Genomic DNA, 16,045 nt, shown 5'->3' with positions numbered 1-16,045 from the left:
GCCCAATGATCTAGAGGAGGGCCTAATATAGATTTATCATTCCTAAACTGGGCCCGGTTAGTACCTTCATCCCCGAACCCTATTTGGTTCAAGACCTTATGGAGTTGACGATCTCTTGGATCGTTAAGGGGTGTAACCTTCACCTCGTGAACGGTTTACAAGTTCCTAAAAAACTTGTTTGCGACTCTTTTGTTCTATCTTCTTCTCTTTTGGACGCCACCGTACTTTAGTGTATGATCACAGTGGGGTTCAAGCTAGGGGGTTAACGCTTGAAATTATTCCCTACAACTAAGAATCAAAATAACAACTTAAGAATGAACTCTATATCATAACATCAATAAAAACCATTAAAGTACTTTTTTTTGAATAGAAAACCATTAAAGTACTTACTTTGATGCCTCGTACCTCTTTCTAATAACAAAATACACACGTTAGTAACTTCAAGGAAAATAATAAACAAAACAATTAAATTAAATAATTGAAATAGAGATAACCCTCAGAAATTAAACCTTTCACGTCTAGGGCGAAGACAACTTCGAATATGGCTAGGTGTTTCTAGATCTAATGAATGCGGAATTTTGTATTTGAGAAAAGGCTAGTTTAGAAAAGAGAGAAAAAGTAATCAAGAGAATCTTGATGAGAGTTGGTAGATAATTATTGAAGAGAATGAGAGAGAATTGATGATTGTAGGTGAAAATTGGTTAATGAAATCGGAGTTTTTAGCACGTTATTTATAAAGAAAATCAGCCAAAAAGATAAAATATCAAAACAGAGTTCTGGCGCACGTAAAAACTAATTAGCGCCAATGCTGGCTATTGGCGTCAGGCGCCAACATTAGCGTCAGGCGCTACAGCTGGCGTTTGGCGCTGATCTGGAAATCCACGCATTTTCTTAAAATCAGATAAAATTGCCGTACAGGCGGATAAAATCGTATTTTTCCTCAAAAATGCTCTTTGATTTTAATTAAAACTCTGAAAAGTCAACAAAAGTCAATTTATCAATGCTAATTGAATTAGGAATGAAAAGAACCTTCTAGAAGAATCTAGAAGACTAAAACCATTCCTAATTGCATTAGGAATGATAAATCATATTATGCCCTCCCCTAGATCATTGGGCCGCATATAAGGCTCAAAACGGACTCAGTTTAGTAAATTGGCCATAACTTCCTCAATACTCATCGGAATTCGGCTTATAATATATCGTTTGAAAGCTCTTGTCAAGACCCATCCAACTACACCACCATTGGACCCATATCATGGACCAACCAAACTGGATTGGTTGTTTTCTTAAAATAAGTTTTCAAAAACAGAGAAAAGAGAAAAGAAATTAAAACTATCCGCAACACTAAACTTTCCACACTTTCACTTCATTCGATTATGATTTGACGTGAAAGGTACTCATCACTGGGTTTGGTTTTGTGGAGATACAAATGGGTGTCTACACATAGGATTTTCCAACAAGGACTAAAATTTTGAGGAGTAAACGATTGTATAAGCAGTATTGCTCGTCTTGATCAAATAATTCGCCAAAAGTCAGCCTCATGTATAGCAGGATATTCCATAGCAAGGATTGTGGAAGCGTCTATGGAATGAACCCACTATTATTGTACTTTTTCAACATCCCAGGTGAGAGTTTGCGGATGAATAAAGAAATTTACATTCCAATCCTTCGAAGTGTCTAAAAGGATTCCTGGTTTAAATTCAGGAGTAATATTGTTAACCTAATTAGAGTTCCTTGCAAGTATGGATTTTCCATTGCCAACTTTCTAGCTGTGCCCTTTTGACAAAAGTTTGTCTGCGCAAAGCTGCCCGCGAAGGCCATAAGAGTTTCAGCCCGAGTAGCGTCGAGCAGGATGGGGCGTAGGATAAGTATTTAGCATGAGCAATAAAGATTTTAGAAATAAGCATGAGGGTTGTTAACAATTCTCCAAACTTGCTTTATACGTTCTTATTTCTCAATTGTATTTAGTTTGTATTTGTATTTGTAGCTCCCAAAAATAAGAGTTGAAATTAACATAGTCCTTGTAACACTGTAACAAATATTGTATTTGATTGAGTATTTTTTTATATTGAATTTTATATTATTTATATGATTTACTTTAACAATATTTTTTAATTTTTCTTTTAATTTTTTTTTCTTAATTTACCTACTTATTTGGTACTCATATTAGGTTTGTTCTTATATATTTAAAACACAGTAGAAATAAGTGTGTGTAAACAATTGAGTATAGTATAACAAATCACAAAATAAGTAAAAAGAAGTGTTTGTAAATAGTGTAAAATTTCAAATGTTCCAATTTTTAAATGAAGGATAAAGTGTATTTCCTTATAATACTCAAAATTGACAAATACTAGATGAAGCCCGTGCGATACACGGTTTGTTTGAATTTTTAAAAAAATATATATTAGATTTGGAGAAAATCCAAGTTTATCTCTGAGATGAACCTACAAACATATCTCCTCTCACAATTTAGTAATTTTCTTGTATTTTTAAAGTAATAAAAACTTTTCTTATAAAGAAACACAAAAACAAATGTATTAACTTGTGAGAGAAGATAAACATAAAGGTTAATCACGGAGATTAATCTGGACAAGCTCAAAATTTCGAGTATATTCATAAGCCGGTAGCATAAATGTGACCCAATGTATGACACGCAAACCCGAATACAAATCTGGATCTGAGAAACAAGAGGAGATGCTGCCTCCCAAGTACCAAAACACCCGAGAGGAGTTGTCATCAAATAGAAAGTAGAAAAAACAAGAGAGAGACCAAGCCAACCCCGCTAATGAAAACGACACACACTCACCAATTGGACCCCCAATGAAAATCTGGGCCGGGTTATGTTAGCGGGTCACAAAAAATAATTTTAAATTGACAGTTCAAAATTTTCAAATCCTCCATATTTTAAAGTGTTACACTTATAAAATATGATGATTTTTTAAAAAAGTATTAACTTTTTAACAAATTTGGAGTACATCTTTGTGATATTAGACTTCTCATGATCCCAGTCATACTCGCTATGAATTTTTTGTGCCACGGATTTCTTTTTCTCTCATACTCAGATCTCGATTACATTTTATATTTTTCAATAATATACTATGTTATTCAACTATTTTTATATTAAGTATTTTTTTCACATATTAATTACTGATTATTTCACTCATAGATTCACATCTTTTTATATTAAGTCAATTAAATTAACTAAAATTTTGTATCAATCAAAGTGTAAATCAAAAAAAGAAACGGGAGGAAGTACAAATAATTTTGATTGGGAAATTCAGTGAGGTAAGCCGTCGCATTCATAAAAGAAATAAAAAATAGAAAAAAATGAGTCCTCTAAAATTCATTCTCTATCACTGTGGTTTCTTAAAAGGTAGCAGTATGCCAGTAAGGAGTTGGGGAGTGGGGGCCCATAAATAGCTTATCCTCCTCTTAAAAAAGTGGGGCCCACACCCATTACTGGCCAATAAGTCAAGAATGTTACCACTCACGTGGGTTTCAGTCCTACTGCTTTAGGATACTCACTCACTCACCCGTCTTTTTTTTTGTATCACTACACTCTCTTTCATACAACTATACATCACACGTATTTTTCTACTTGTGGAAAATTCAACGTTTTTCGTTTCGACATAATTTCAGTTTAATTCAGTTCAGTTCGATTCATTTCTGCTAAGTTTGATTTATTATCCTACTTCATTGTAGCTTAATGTGCTTAGAAAAAATATGACTACGATTCTTTTTTTGGAGTTTTTGGGCAGGATAGATCAAACAAGGCAGATTTCAGCAGAACAGGTAGAGCTTCCACACACTGCAGAGCATAGCAAAGTAGAGCAGATTTCAGCAGAGCATAGCAACTAAAAAAACAGGACCTAAGTTATACTCTGTACTTGTAAAACAATGTATAATTCTTGTTCAAATGTGTTTTTTTCTATCTACTACCTCCGTTATAGGTTAAGTGCAACGATTAGACATTTTTCCTCTCTGCTTTATGTCAAATCGTTATACATAACCTGTAACGGAGGTGGTATATTATAACATCTGTTGTTGTCTGGTAAAGATTCTTACTTCAAAATAGAATCATGTTAACTTTTTAAAAATACGGAGTATATCGAATGCATGAGGTGAAAAATGTTGCAACATGATGTTAATTTGCTCTATGGGGTAACTCATCATTAGACAGCAAATGAATTTTTAATGTCAACATAAATTCTCATTTTTCCAACCTTAAGCATGGATGAAAAAGACTAATTATTAATTCCCTTTAATCTTAAAAAATGTTTCTTCTAGTTGATAAATAATGACAACATGATTAATTGGTATTTAACGGAACTTACATGTTAATTCATTTAAATGGATGCATTCCATATCAAAATGGCAACATTAATAAACTAATCACAAGAGTTGTTATCTTGTCAATCGTTTGGCCAACTGCATGACATATAACACTAAATTTCATAAAAGCAAGGGGAGTCGCTAAGCAGCTAAGCAAAGAGCGTCACAAATGTCTCCATAATGTATAGTCTATATTTAGTTGGGGCCAAAGTAAGTTGCTTTCAGTTAATGAGAACGTAATCTAATTAAGTTATATACAATATGTACACTTGTGATGATGATGTGATTCATGGTTGCCAACCTAATGAAAATAACTATAATCATTCATTGAAACAAATCAAACAAGATTCCAACTTATATTAAGCTTTAAGTTTAATTAGACCCGAACATCAAACCAAATCAAATAAGAATGATTTAAACCAAACAATAATCATATATACATAAATACATAATAACGAGCCCTTAAATTCAGATGAAGAGGACAAATCTGTAGGTTACTATAATTCCAATCCGATCCACTCGTTCTTACGTACCCTTGAAATAAACAAATGTGGTTAATCCATCTTACTCAAAAAATATCATATATGCTGTAAACACAGTTCCAAACATGTCAACAACAACCATGTTCTATGTTTTATAATCTGGAGCACAAAGGCCACCATTTTATTAGGGCCTACAAATAATTAGATCCCAGACTGCATCAACATTTTTGCAGCTAATGCCTACAAATGTTGTTAATTTTGGTGATACCTTATTAAGTGTGTAACCTCATTAACATAGAGTTGACGAGTTTAAGTTTACATTTAGGAGACATTTGATTTTCATACCATTATTATACCAATCTTATATATGTGTGAGTATTCAACGTTATGGACCACGTACCTTGACATCCGATTTCGTTGAGTATGTAATTAAATTATTTATTGGTTTAAGAAGACTTAAAATAGATACGAATCAAATTCTTAACCTCTTGCATGCATGTGTAGCTAATAATATAATTATAATAAGCTACATAAACTAACGTTTGTTTTTAATGTTTTTTTTTTTTTGTTAATCTTTCTTACATTTGTTACAACATAATAATAAATAAATTTGAACCATATAAATCAAGCGAAGTTCATGCACCGACACAACAGATTCTCTAATATTTACGGTAAAAAATTTGCAAGTACTATATCATATATGCAGTTCATAGTAAGTTAGGGATTATGAAATATGCTTTCAATTGACAGAAGTAGCTCTGATAAACACACGAGGAATTAAGAGGGCAAGGCAGAAGGAGAATTATTTGAGGCTAAGAGAAGTTACAATTCATACAAGTCATGGTTAGAAAAATATCAGAAAAATTCAGTGTTGAAAGTGATAGTGCCCTATTTATTTGGGCCTGTTACCCTAAATGGTCCCAATTTTTAAGGGGATGTTTAATTCTTTCACCAAGTAAGACATTTCAACAAAATGAAAAAGTTACTAGTATATTATTTTTTCAATATATCTACAGGCTTAATGTTTGTGGTACCATAGATGACAAGTCGCACCATTTAATTTTTGTAGTTTGTCACCTCACATTAATGTATGAAAGACTTACGGCTATTCTTCTTTTTTAATTTTAATTTTTGGATTTAATGGATTGATACAATAATAAGACACTAATTAGGATATACAATAATATAAAATTAAAAAAAAAAAAGTGCAATCAAGATTTATAGATAATTGTATTAGATGATTAATACGAAGTATATGCTTAGAATAAAGACACATAATGTCACTATCATACAATTAAAGGTAAGGAAGTATTCATCATATATCAAGAATCATAATTGAACAATGAACATCATATTAGGGCAATTCAAACTAGCTAGAAGTAATAGTGATTGACGGTTTCACTCAAATTGGACTTATGTACGCATTTTGTTTTCATATGATTTGTTTAATTTAGTTTTTATTTATCAATATATATATATATATATAGGGTGTTATAAAATCATTTAACAAATTTTACCATACATCCTACTTTTTAATTATATTATCATGGCCTCTAATTTTTGTAATGTTTACTTGTATATATATGTGCATACATTTTTAATGTTTAATCAACTACGAGCTTATACCGTAGATAGTTTCAATAGTTAATTATGTCTTGATAGTATAATACTTTATATGTAATTGAATTTACAACTCATTTTCTTCAATTCAAAGGGTGGGAGATCAGAAGTACTGAAGTAGGGTTTGGTGTTTCATTCCTAACAAGATTAACAAGTTAATTATGCATGCAAGTGAGTATTAATTCCTGTATGAGTAGATAGAAGTTAGTGCAAAAGGACAAGAGAGGTAAAGTAGCACATCAAAGAAATATAAACCTTAAAATCTTCAAAAAAAATAAAAAAATTACACCGTGCAAATATATAACAAGTAGGCTGGCCCCTTTTGGCCTCCCTAGAGTATGCATGATCATGATGAACCAAGTTAACTAAATTATAAATATGATGAAATCTACCATTAACTTTTTTTTATTTTATTTTATAAATTTACATTGTTATGCTTTCTTTCTGGTACAAAAGTGCACTTATTGGATACCCATCTGTACTGCAAATAATTAAATTATTTCAATCCATTCTAGACACTACAAAAAGCAATTCACCCCACCTCCTCCTACTCAATAAAGTTGTTCTTGATTGATTTGTGCTCCCTCTTTCCCTCCTCATTCATCAATATATTATCAACTTAAAATTTTAAATTTATTTTTATTTTTATAAAAATATCATGCAAGTATAAGTAATTGATTGTTAGCTAAACCAATACACGAAGTAAGACAGATTCAATCCTATATTAGTTGTATCGGTTGCAATGTACACAATACTCTGTAATAAGTTAGTCTATTGGAAAACTTGTGATCTGAATGAACCACGCTCAAATCCTTGTACTTTTAAACATATTCTCTATACTATAAATGTGATTTAATATGTACTTAATTCATACATACATTGTAGTACTAGTGGTATATTAGAAAATTCAATCATAAAATGTGAAATAAACATTATTGATTGTAACATTTTTGTTTATGAACATTAGAAATTTCAATTAAAAAAAAAAATGCATGTCTTAGACTCTTAGTAGGCAAAGGTTGAAGTAGCTACGACGGTTGAGGTGGTCAGATTAAGGGGGGCAGCCGCCATGCATGTTAAAAAAAAAAACGGCCCTACTTAAGGAATATCTCATCTATCTGCAAACAAAAACCATGCATAATAATATACCCAAGTTTTAACTAATTTAAGATCCTCCCTTAAATATTTATACCTGGATGCCGGTATATATTATACAAGTATGTATTTTATAAAAATTATAATAATCTAAAATATACTACTTGCATAATCTACAAACTAACCCTTTTTCTCATTTCATCACCTAAAACTTTGGGTTATTAATTATTATAGTATACTATTATTAATAATTATATGGAGTACATACTACTGTATATATTGTTGGTATGTAGGATTAATTTTTGTATTGAACGGAGTATAAATAATATTTAGCATGTGGGAGTAAACAGTTGAAACCTGGCAAAGTTTTCAGATGAATTTAATCACCTTTTCACTTGATCCAACATGCAATTTATACTATTGTCTTTGCTGTCATCTATGACCACTCCACTTTATTTCTCATTCTCATGCCCACCTTTCTTTTTCATTTTTAATTTTTGGGATTTAATTTAATATAATATAATTTTTACTATATTTGTCCTTTTATTTGACAATGATATAAGTCATATAATTAATACAAATTTTAAATACTAACCTTGTACTATACATATACTAATTTGTTTTCTCCTTAGTAATCTTATAATTCCCATGTTGTAGGAGAACTAAGCTAATACATGGACATGACGACATGACCCGCAATTAATTAATAAAAAAAATGTTGAATTTCGTTAATGAGAGATTAAACAGTAAATTACGTGTAGTGACTATTTATACTTCGCCTCTTGTCAATTACCTAATAATAGTATAGATAATTGACAGAGAACTCCGAGAAAGATTGAGAGTAGTTGGCCTAGGCTTTGACAGTGGTCGGCGTACATATATAGCATGACGTGTATGTACGACACCAACCAATAATAATGATTAATGAACATCAAAGCTTAATCTAGGGAGATTAATACAACCTAACCACCCCCACCCTCTCTCTTAAAAACAAAAAAAAAAAATAAAAAAGTTGTATTCTATAGTCAAAGCATAGTTAAAGTATCCCAAGAAAAAAGGTACAAAAAGAGAATCACAATTAGTACTAGCAATCAAGCTAGTCGTGTCCTTTAGTTGATCAATAAGAAAGGCCAAAATGATAACTTTTTTTGAAGAAGAAGAGAATTAGTGAAAGGTTAACATCCATCTAATGTAATGTTAGGTTTTTGTTTTCAATTAAGTAGGGTATAGCTTAAGACTTAATAAGAGTAAGCAAATCTAAACTAGAGTATCCTAAAAAATATGGGCAACTTCCCTTAAAATCACCTGAGAGTGGAGGCCCAATAAAGGCCCAGAAAATTGGAGGGGGTCTAGAGAGAGAAAGTTGTGTTCTAGAGAGAGAAAGAGAGGAATCACACAATTCACAAAATAATCTAACAAAGGTGCATAATAAAGGAGAAAGGGCCAAAGGTAGATTGAAATGATTACTTGAATGGAGATTGGGCCCACCTAATAATCTTTCCAAATTTATTTATTTATAAAAATATATTTTTAATAAATTTGAAAAATTAAATTACTTGACTTGGGAAATGGGGCCCATTACCCTTCCCTTACCCGGCCACCATTGTCTTTATGGATTGAATGATAAAAAGAGCACCTCACGTGGATTCTGAACCAAAGGGCCTGTCCAACCACAATTTAAAGGATACCTCCCTGATTACCACCCCCTCTATATTTCATTTTTTTTCAATTTCAGGAACTTTTTTTTAAAAAAATTTAATTTTGTAAAAAAAAATAAAAAAATTCATATTAATAAAATAAAATTCTATGATTGGTCGCATTCATTCTTACTGTCTTGAAGTCATTATATTTTATCCGGAAATATATTTTCATGAATTTCTCAACACGAGTACGGGCCAATTCAGGTAATTTGTTCGATTTTATTGATATATAGTAAGGTAAGTTATTTTTTTCAAAAAATTGATTTAATAGAAATTGAATTAATTGAAGGGAATTATATAACTCCATACCCATCAAGGCAACAACAAATAAAGCAATTTCCTTTCTAAAAATTTTTGCTTTTTAAAGCTCACCCTCCATAATTCCCACTCATTATCTTTGCTCCTTAAAGCTTCCTCCCTTCCTTATCTCCTCTCTCTCTCTCTCTCTCTCTCTTCAATTCTTCTTCAATTCCCTCCTACCTTACCTCACTCACTCATCACCTCCAATTCTCAAACAAAACCACTTGTATTATGACATAGAAAGAGTAAGATATAGATATATGAATAAATATAATATTTTTTATATTTATAATCTAAGAGATCCCATTAGTCCCACCATTTGTATAGGAATTATACTATAACCCCTTCTCTTCTTATTAGGGTATTACCACCCAAAAAAAAAAAAGTGTGTGTGAAGTTGGAGATAATCAGTAGTATTACTACTACTTATCTTCATTTATACATCAACAAAAGAAAAAAAATATAATGGATGGAGATCATCATCATCCGCATCAACACCACCATCATCACGAATTCCACAACCACCACCGGCCAAATTTCCCGTTCCAGTTATTAGAAAAGAAGGAGGAAGAAGCGTGTTCGAGTTCAACCCCATTTAACCCTTCTTTAGCCATATCTCCCTCGGGTGGTTCAGGCCCCGGCCCGTCTACTTCAGCTGGGCCTCCCCAGGCCCAGCCCCCTGTTGGAGGTGGGGAATCGTCTTCGGGGCCGAACTCTAAAAAAGCGGCCCCGAAACGAACCTCCACCAAGGATCGTCACACGAAAGTAGACGGGCGGGGCCGTAGAATCCGGATGCCAGCGCTTTGCGCTGCCCGGGTTTTTCAGCTTACGAGGGAGCTAGGGCATAAATCTGATGGCGAAACAATCGAATGGCTTCTACAACAAGCTGAACCAGCTGTTATTGCTGCTACTGGTACTGGTACTATCCCCGCCAATTTTACTTCTCTTAACATTTCCCTCCGAAGTTCTGGGTCCTCTCTTTCCGTACCTTCGCAACTTCGATCCTCATCATCTTACTTCAGCCCCAATTTCACAACCGCGGCTTCGGCTTCTCGCCGTAACTTCTTTGCTGGCATTGGTTTATCTTCCGACACGTCACCCTCCTCCGCACTCCTCAATTTTCAAACCGCTACTTTGAACTTAAATCCGGGATTGCTCCAAGCTAAGCAGGAATGTACGACTACTACGAGTTCGAGCCATCACCATCCACATCATAACAACAACAACAACAACGCTGGTAGTCCAAGCAGTAATAACAACAACAGTCAGAATAATAGTAATAATAATAACAATAATCAGCTTGATCTTTCGGAGGCGGCCGACGAAGGCGGGGGAGGTAGAAAGAGGAGGTTAGAAGGCGAATACGGAGCGGCGGCAGCGGCTGGGGCAGGAGGGTATGGTCAAATACCGAATTTTTGGATGGTAACAAATGGTGGTAATCAAGGTGCCGCAGCAGCAGCAGCTGTAATGAGTGGTGATCCAATATGGACAATTCCATCAGTGAATAATAGTGCAGGGTTGTATAGAGGGAGTGTTCCAAGTGGGTTACATTTCATGAATTTTGCTACTCCTATGGCACTATTGCCTAGTCAACAACTGGGCCCCCAAATGGGTTCGGGGGCCGGTAATAATAATAACAGTGGTGGTGGTGGTGGTGGAAGTGGTCATAATAATATGAGTCCTGGTGAGCAGGCTCATCATCTGGGTCTGCTCACCGGACTTAACCCTTATCGGAACGTACAAGGAGGAGGAGGGATCTCCGACTCACAAGCGAGCGGGTCCCACTCCCATCATGGCGACGACCGACACGATACAACCAGTCATAGTCATCATTCTTGAGAATTAAGGGACCATACTATTTTTTTTTTTTTTTTTGTGATGATAAACAGCTCTAAGTATATCAACATTTTTAGTCACTACCACTTTATTATCACTACTACTCCATTTCAAGCACCATCGTATCCATACAACAACAACCATCACCGGGAAGAAGAAGAATTTGTGTAGCTATTAATTTGATGTGTAGCACACGTGAGGTTTGATTTTTGTTTAATTTTTTTTTTTGAAATTAATTTGAGGTTTTGATTTTTTATTTTTTTTAAGTGTGATTAATATGATGAGAGGTTTAATTAGGGTTTGATAAGAAGGCACAATATTTTACATTTGGCCTTTTAATTTTTATTTTTTTCCCTTGGTTGTGAGTGATTATGCTTTAATTTTTTTTAGTAATTAAATTATTTCCTCCGTTTTTTTTTTATTGCATCATGGAGTTTTGGGGGCAAAATTTGGTAGTGGGAAAAAGTAAGAGAGAGAGAAATGTAAAAATACAAAATTGTCCATGTAATATAAAATAAAATAAAAAGTAAGTGTGAAAAAGTAAGGGTATGTAGGGTATTTGCAGTGTGAACATAGATATTTTTTATCCTAAAATGGAATTGATGCAATATTTTGTAAACTTCCCTAAAAGGCAAGTGATGCGATATTAAAAGAACGGAGAAAGTATAATTTTTATATTTTGCCCAAGGGAAAAATTAATCATCTATCTCCCCTTAATTTATGTTTTATTTTTAATTTTTTTTTTCCTTTTGGTCCCTCCATAACCAAAATAGTCATCATTGTTTGTGCAATTCTTTCTAAAGGAAAATTTTGTAATTTTTGGCTTTTTATTAATTTGATGAAGATGACATATCTCCAATTATGCATCTTTCCAAGCTAGGGTTAGTATTCCATTTGCTGAATAGAGCTAATTCCAATTCAAGAACCCTTAAATTTATCAATAAATTTACAGTCCCCAAAGTACCCCTTTCTTGCTCCAAAAAAGAATTTAGTATTGCGTATTTACGTATCAATTATTTGACTTAAAGTATCATATATTGTTCTATGTTATCCTATCATTTAACTAGCTTTTTACGTGGCGTTACATTACTATTGTTGAATTCTTTATTTGGTTGATCGAAAATAATTATCATAAATGTACTAGTACATGTTACTTTGTTAGTTTTAGACATTAATGCATTAACTAGCATATTTCAATTTATAAGTTTTTTTAAATTACCAAACAAAAATGTTACTTCTAAGAAGAAACATAATGAGCGTTAATTTTTTGTATTCTAAAATATTACAAAACATGTCACTTTCTACATTTAATAATTCAAAATTTAAACTTTCCGTTGTATGTACAACTGTACAACTATATATATCCGTAGTATGATAATAACCTTTCCTATTAATTCCACCATCTACATTAATACATTTATGAAGATGTACAAGTTTAGAATAAAAAGTAGTTTTGATACATTGTAAAGTTGTACCAAGTCTACAATTCTTCCTATACATATTGGTTGATCAAAAAAGTTTGACCAATAGTCTACAAAAAGTTGTGTATTAACAACCTCCGATCCTTTGGAACAAATATGAATGTTTTTTTTAGTTTGCCCCACTCAATTTACCAGATTTTAACTTCTGCTACATCAGAATTTGACTCGGATTATTACACACCTAGCTTAAGATGAGTGAGTCTTCCGATAAAAAATTTCTGCATTCAGTGAGACTCGAACAAATATAAATGTTATGAGTCTTGTATTCTCTTTAAAATATACTTATGTATAATCTTATATAGTCTTAAATGTATGGTACACGCAACGGATAGTTCAATAGATCAGAGAAGAGAAACTTGCCCCATTATGAACCCCCTTATAGGGAGTATTATTAAGGTAAAACAAATCATGAACAGTAACTTATCGTTGTCAAAAATTACTGCATGCTCTAAAAATCATGTGTGATATTTAGTGAATTTACAGTTAAAATGAATCACACGTTTACAATTACAGCTAGTCTATGATGAAAATGAGAGAGAAAAAAAGGTAAAAAAAGAGAGAAAAGGTGGGGCCCACAACCTTATCAGTTCCAGGTATTGCTCAGGTGGTGAGACCCAGCTTGCTGGTCATTGCCTAAACCAATGTACATTGTCACTGACAAACAGGTGGATCATTCTTTCACCCTTTTTATTAATTCCTTCACCTTTTTTAAAAATATAAATTATAAAAAAATGGTTAAAAAAAGGAAAAGAAATTTACTTTTTGGTTATTTTTTGAAAAATAAAAAATTGAATATTTTATGATTTGGGTTTTGCTGGCACAATTAGATATCAATGGTGGGTTTATAAATGACCCTACTTTGGTGGGCCCATAATGGGCCCATTATACATTGATCTATCTATACCATCAATTTTGTGGGCCATGTATTGATGGGCTCACTGAATGATTGGGTTGGGGTCACTCTGGTAAAATACTACTGCATTTTATGTTAACATAATCTAAAGCTCCCTTAAAATATCAAATAGTAAAATAAGATAAAGTTATGTAACACTATTACAATTTCACTTTATTGTTTTTGTATGAAGTTGGCAACTTGAGTGTTATCCTTTACAAAGAAAAATTGCATTATTGGGTTTGAAATCTATCTGATGCAGATAGAAAGCCAACTCATAAATTTTTATTATTTATTTTCTTTTGGAAATATAAAAAAATAACACATGTATTGTGGGTTTGAATTATTTTATCTTGTATGATAATTTTTGAGAAATAATAATGTTAAAACAAATGCTAAATGATAAAAATATAGTTGTCTTCATGTCCTTCACCAATTATAGGGTGTGCTCATTTATGTTATGTAGAGTCCACATGTAGGTTGTAGTTTTTTGGTGTCCTTGAGCTTGATGTAAGTGATGCATATAAGTGATGTTATGTACTCAAAGTCTCAAACTATAGTATTACAATTTTACGAGAGAGTTTATATACGGAGTAATAATTTTTCGGAATTTTCTGCATGTATAATAATTGAATAGTACAGCGTTTATGTGACATTACTAACATAGTTATTTTTTGGTATTATGAAGTACGTGTGAAAGAAGTTATTAGACGTAAAATCAATGGACATGAGCAAAACGTACGTCTAATAACCAATTTTGAGTTGGTCTGGTCAAAATATAGTTTGATCTTGGTTCATTTTTTATTGATAAGTTGGTTTGCGTTTAAACTATGGTTCGACTATCAATTAAATCAAATTCTATCTCAATTTTTATATACAACTCTTGTTAGGTAAAGAAAAATACCTATTCTTAGAAGAATCTTACATTACCCAAAAACCTAAATGAAATGAGAATCTTTAACACAACTTACCAAGTTGAATAATAACAATACAGTTAATTAATTAAGCCAAGTAACAACATAATTTTATTGTGCAATTTCAACTTGTTTTATTATTGAATCGATCTAGCTTAGAATTCAGTTTGAGCAAAAATAATTCTTATTAAGCTAAGTTTAAATAGAACATTATTATTAAAGATCAAGCTAGCTTAGGCAAGCTCAAGCTCAAGCTCAAAGTTGGTAACATTAAATCAAATTGAGCTAGTTTAATCATCTGGCCCAGTGATCATTCCTATTTAGAAGTTGATTTTGTTAAAAGGAAGTTATGATTTTTAATGAATACCAAGTATATAAATTCAAGTCAAGTACAATAATATAGTTCAATTTGGAGTTTATTTGAACACTACCCTTTTAACATATTCTTTATTTACGTTTACCGGTATACGTAAATACTACTTTTTGTACACAGTCTTCTTGAGAAAGGGATCAAGAATAATATTTACATCAAAGGTGATAATCTCCTAAGTCCTAACCATTAACTTAGTTATAGCCTTATAGGTACTTGGGGCATGTTCCGATTACGTACGGAAAACAAATGAGCTGAACTGATTGAAATTGAAGTGAACCGAGCTAAAATGAATTGTTTATAAGAGAAAGAAATTAGAAACTGAACTGGACTGAACTGAATTGAAATGAAAAACTAATAGTGGTCACTACTTTATATTATTAATGATTGAATTAAATTTCAGTTTAGTAAATTTCCAATATCATATTCCAATATTGTGTTACTAAACTGAAATTTACTTTTAAATAAATTTTTATTAGTACCTTTAATCAAGGAAAGCTTAGGAGCAGGGCATTCTCTTACTTCAAGAATATTCACATTGTGACTTAAAGGTCCTGAGTCACAAGTTCAAACTCCGCTGACTAGAAAATGTTTGGGAGTAGAGGGATACCTTATCTCCCCTCAACTCTCAAGTGTTGACCTGCGGAGCTAATTATTAATAAAAAAATATATAAAAATAAATGTTATGTGAAAAATCAACTATCAACCAGTCAGCATAAAGGCATATTCACATTTACTCAATTTAAGTTCAGTTCACTTTAGCTCTAATCATTTCAGCTCCTAATTTGCCTCTCTCATAAAATATCATTTCAGTTCAGCTCCAATCATTTCAGTTCAGTTCAATTGCTCCAATCAGTTTAGTTCAGCTCAGTTCAGTAAATATGAACATACTCTAATTTTTGACGTTGAAATTCTAATCTGCAGATGATGCAGAAGTAGGCAAAACACTCAAGCTAACTTAGCTAAGGCAAATACTTAACCAGAAATTTGTTATATTTAAATCAAAATTTAGCGGTTTGCATA

General features: G+C 32.4%; 1 protein-coding gene across 1 annotated transcript; it reads left to right on the top strand.

The window, feature by feature from the left end:
* Positions 1 to 9,453: 9,453 nt before the first annotated feature.
* LOC110700571 (transcription factor TCP14-like) lies at positions 9,454 to 11,710 on the top strand. Its single transcript, XM_021878126.1, has one exon. The coding sequence runs from the start codon at positions 9,995 to 9,997 to the stop codon at positions 11,366 to 11,368; it is 1,374 nt and encodes a 457-aa protein (XP_021733818.1). The 5' UTR covers positions 9,454 to 9,994; the 3' UTR covers positions 11,369 to 11,710.
* Positions 11,711 to 16,045: the final 4,335 nt, after the last annotated feature.

The sequence above is a fragment of the Chenopodium quinoa genome, unplaced genomic scaffold (genome assembly GCF_001683475.1).
Source record: "Chenopodium quinoa cultivar QQ74 unplaced genomic scaffold, ASM168347v1, whole genome shotgun sequence".
In the NCBI taxonomy this organism is placed as follows: Eukaryota; Viridiplantae; Streptophyta; class Magnoliopsida; order Caryophyllales; family Amaranthaceae; genus Chenopodium; species Chenopodium quinoa.
The sequence above is the reverse complement of the archived record's forward strand: the minus strand, read 5'-3'. Positions and strand labels throughout refer to the sequence as shown.

Coding starts and splice junctions, on each gene's coding strand:
- LOC110700571 (XM_021878126.1), top strand. CDS start 9,995: ATGGATGGAGATCATCATCATCCGCATCAACACCACCATCATCACGAA.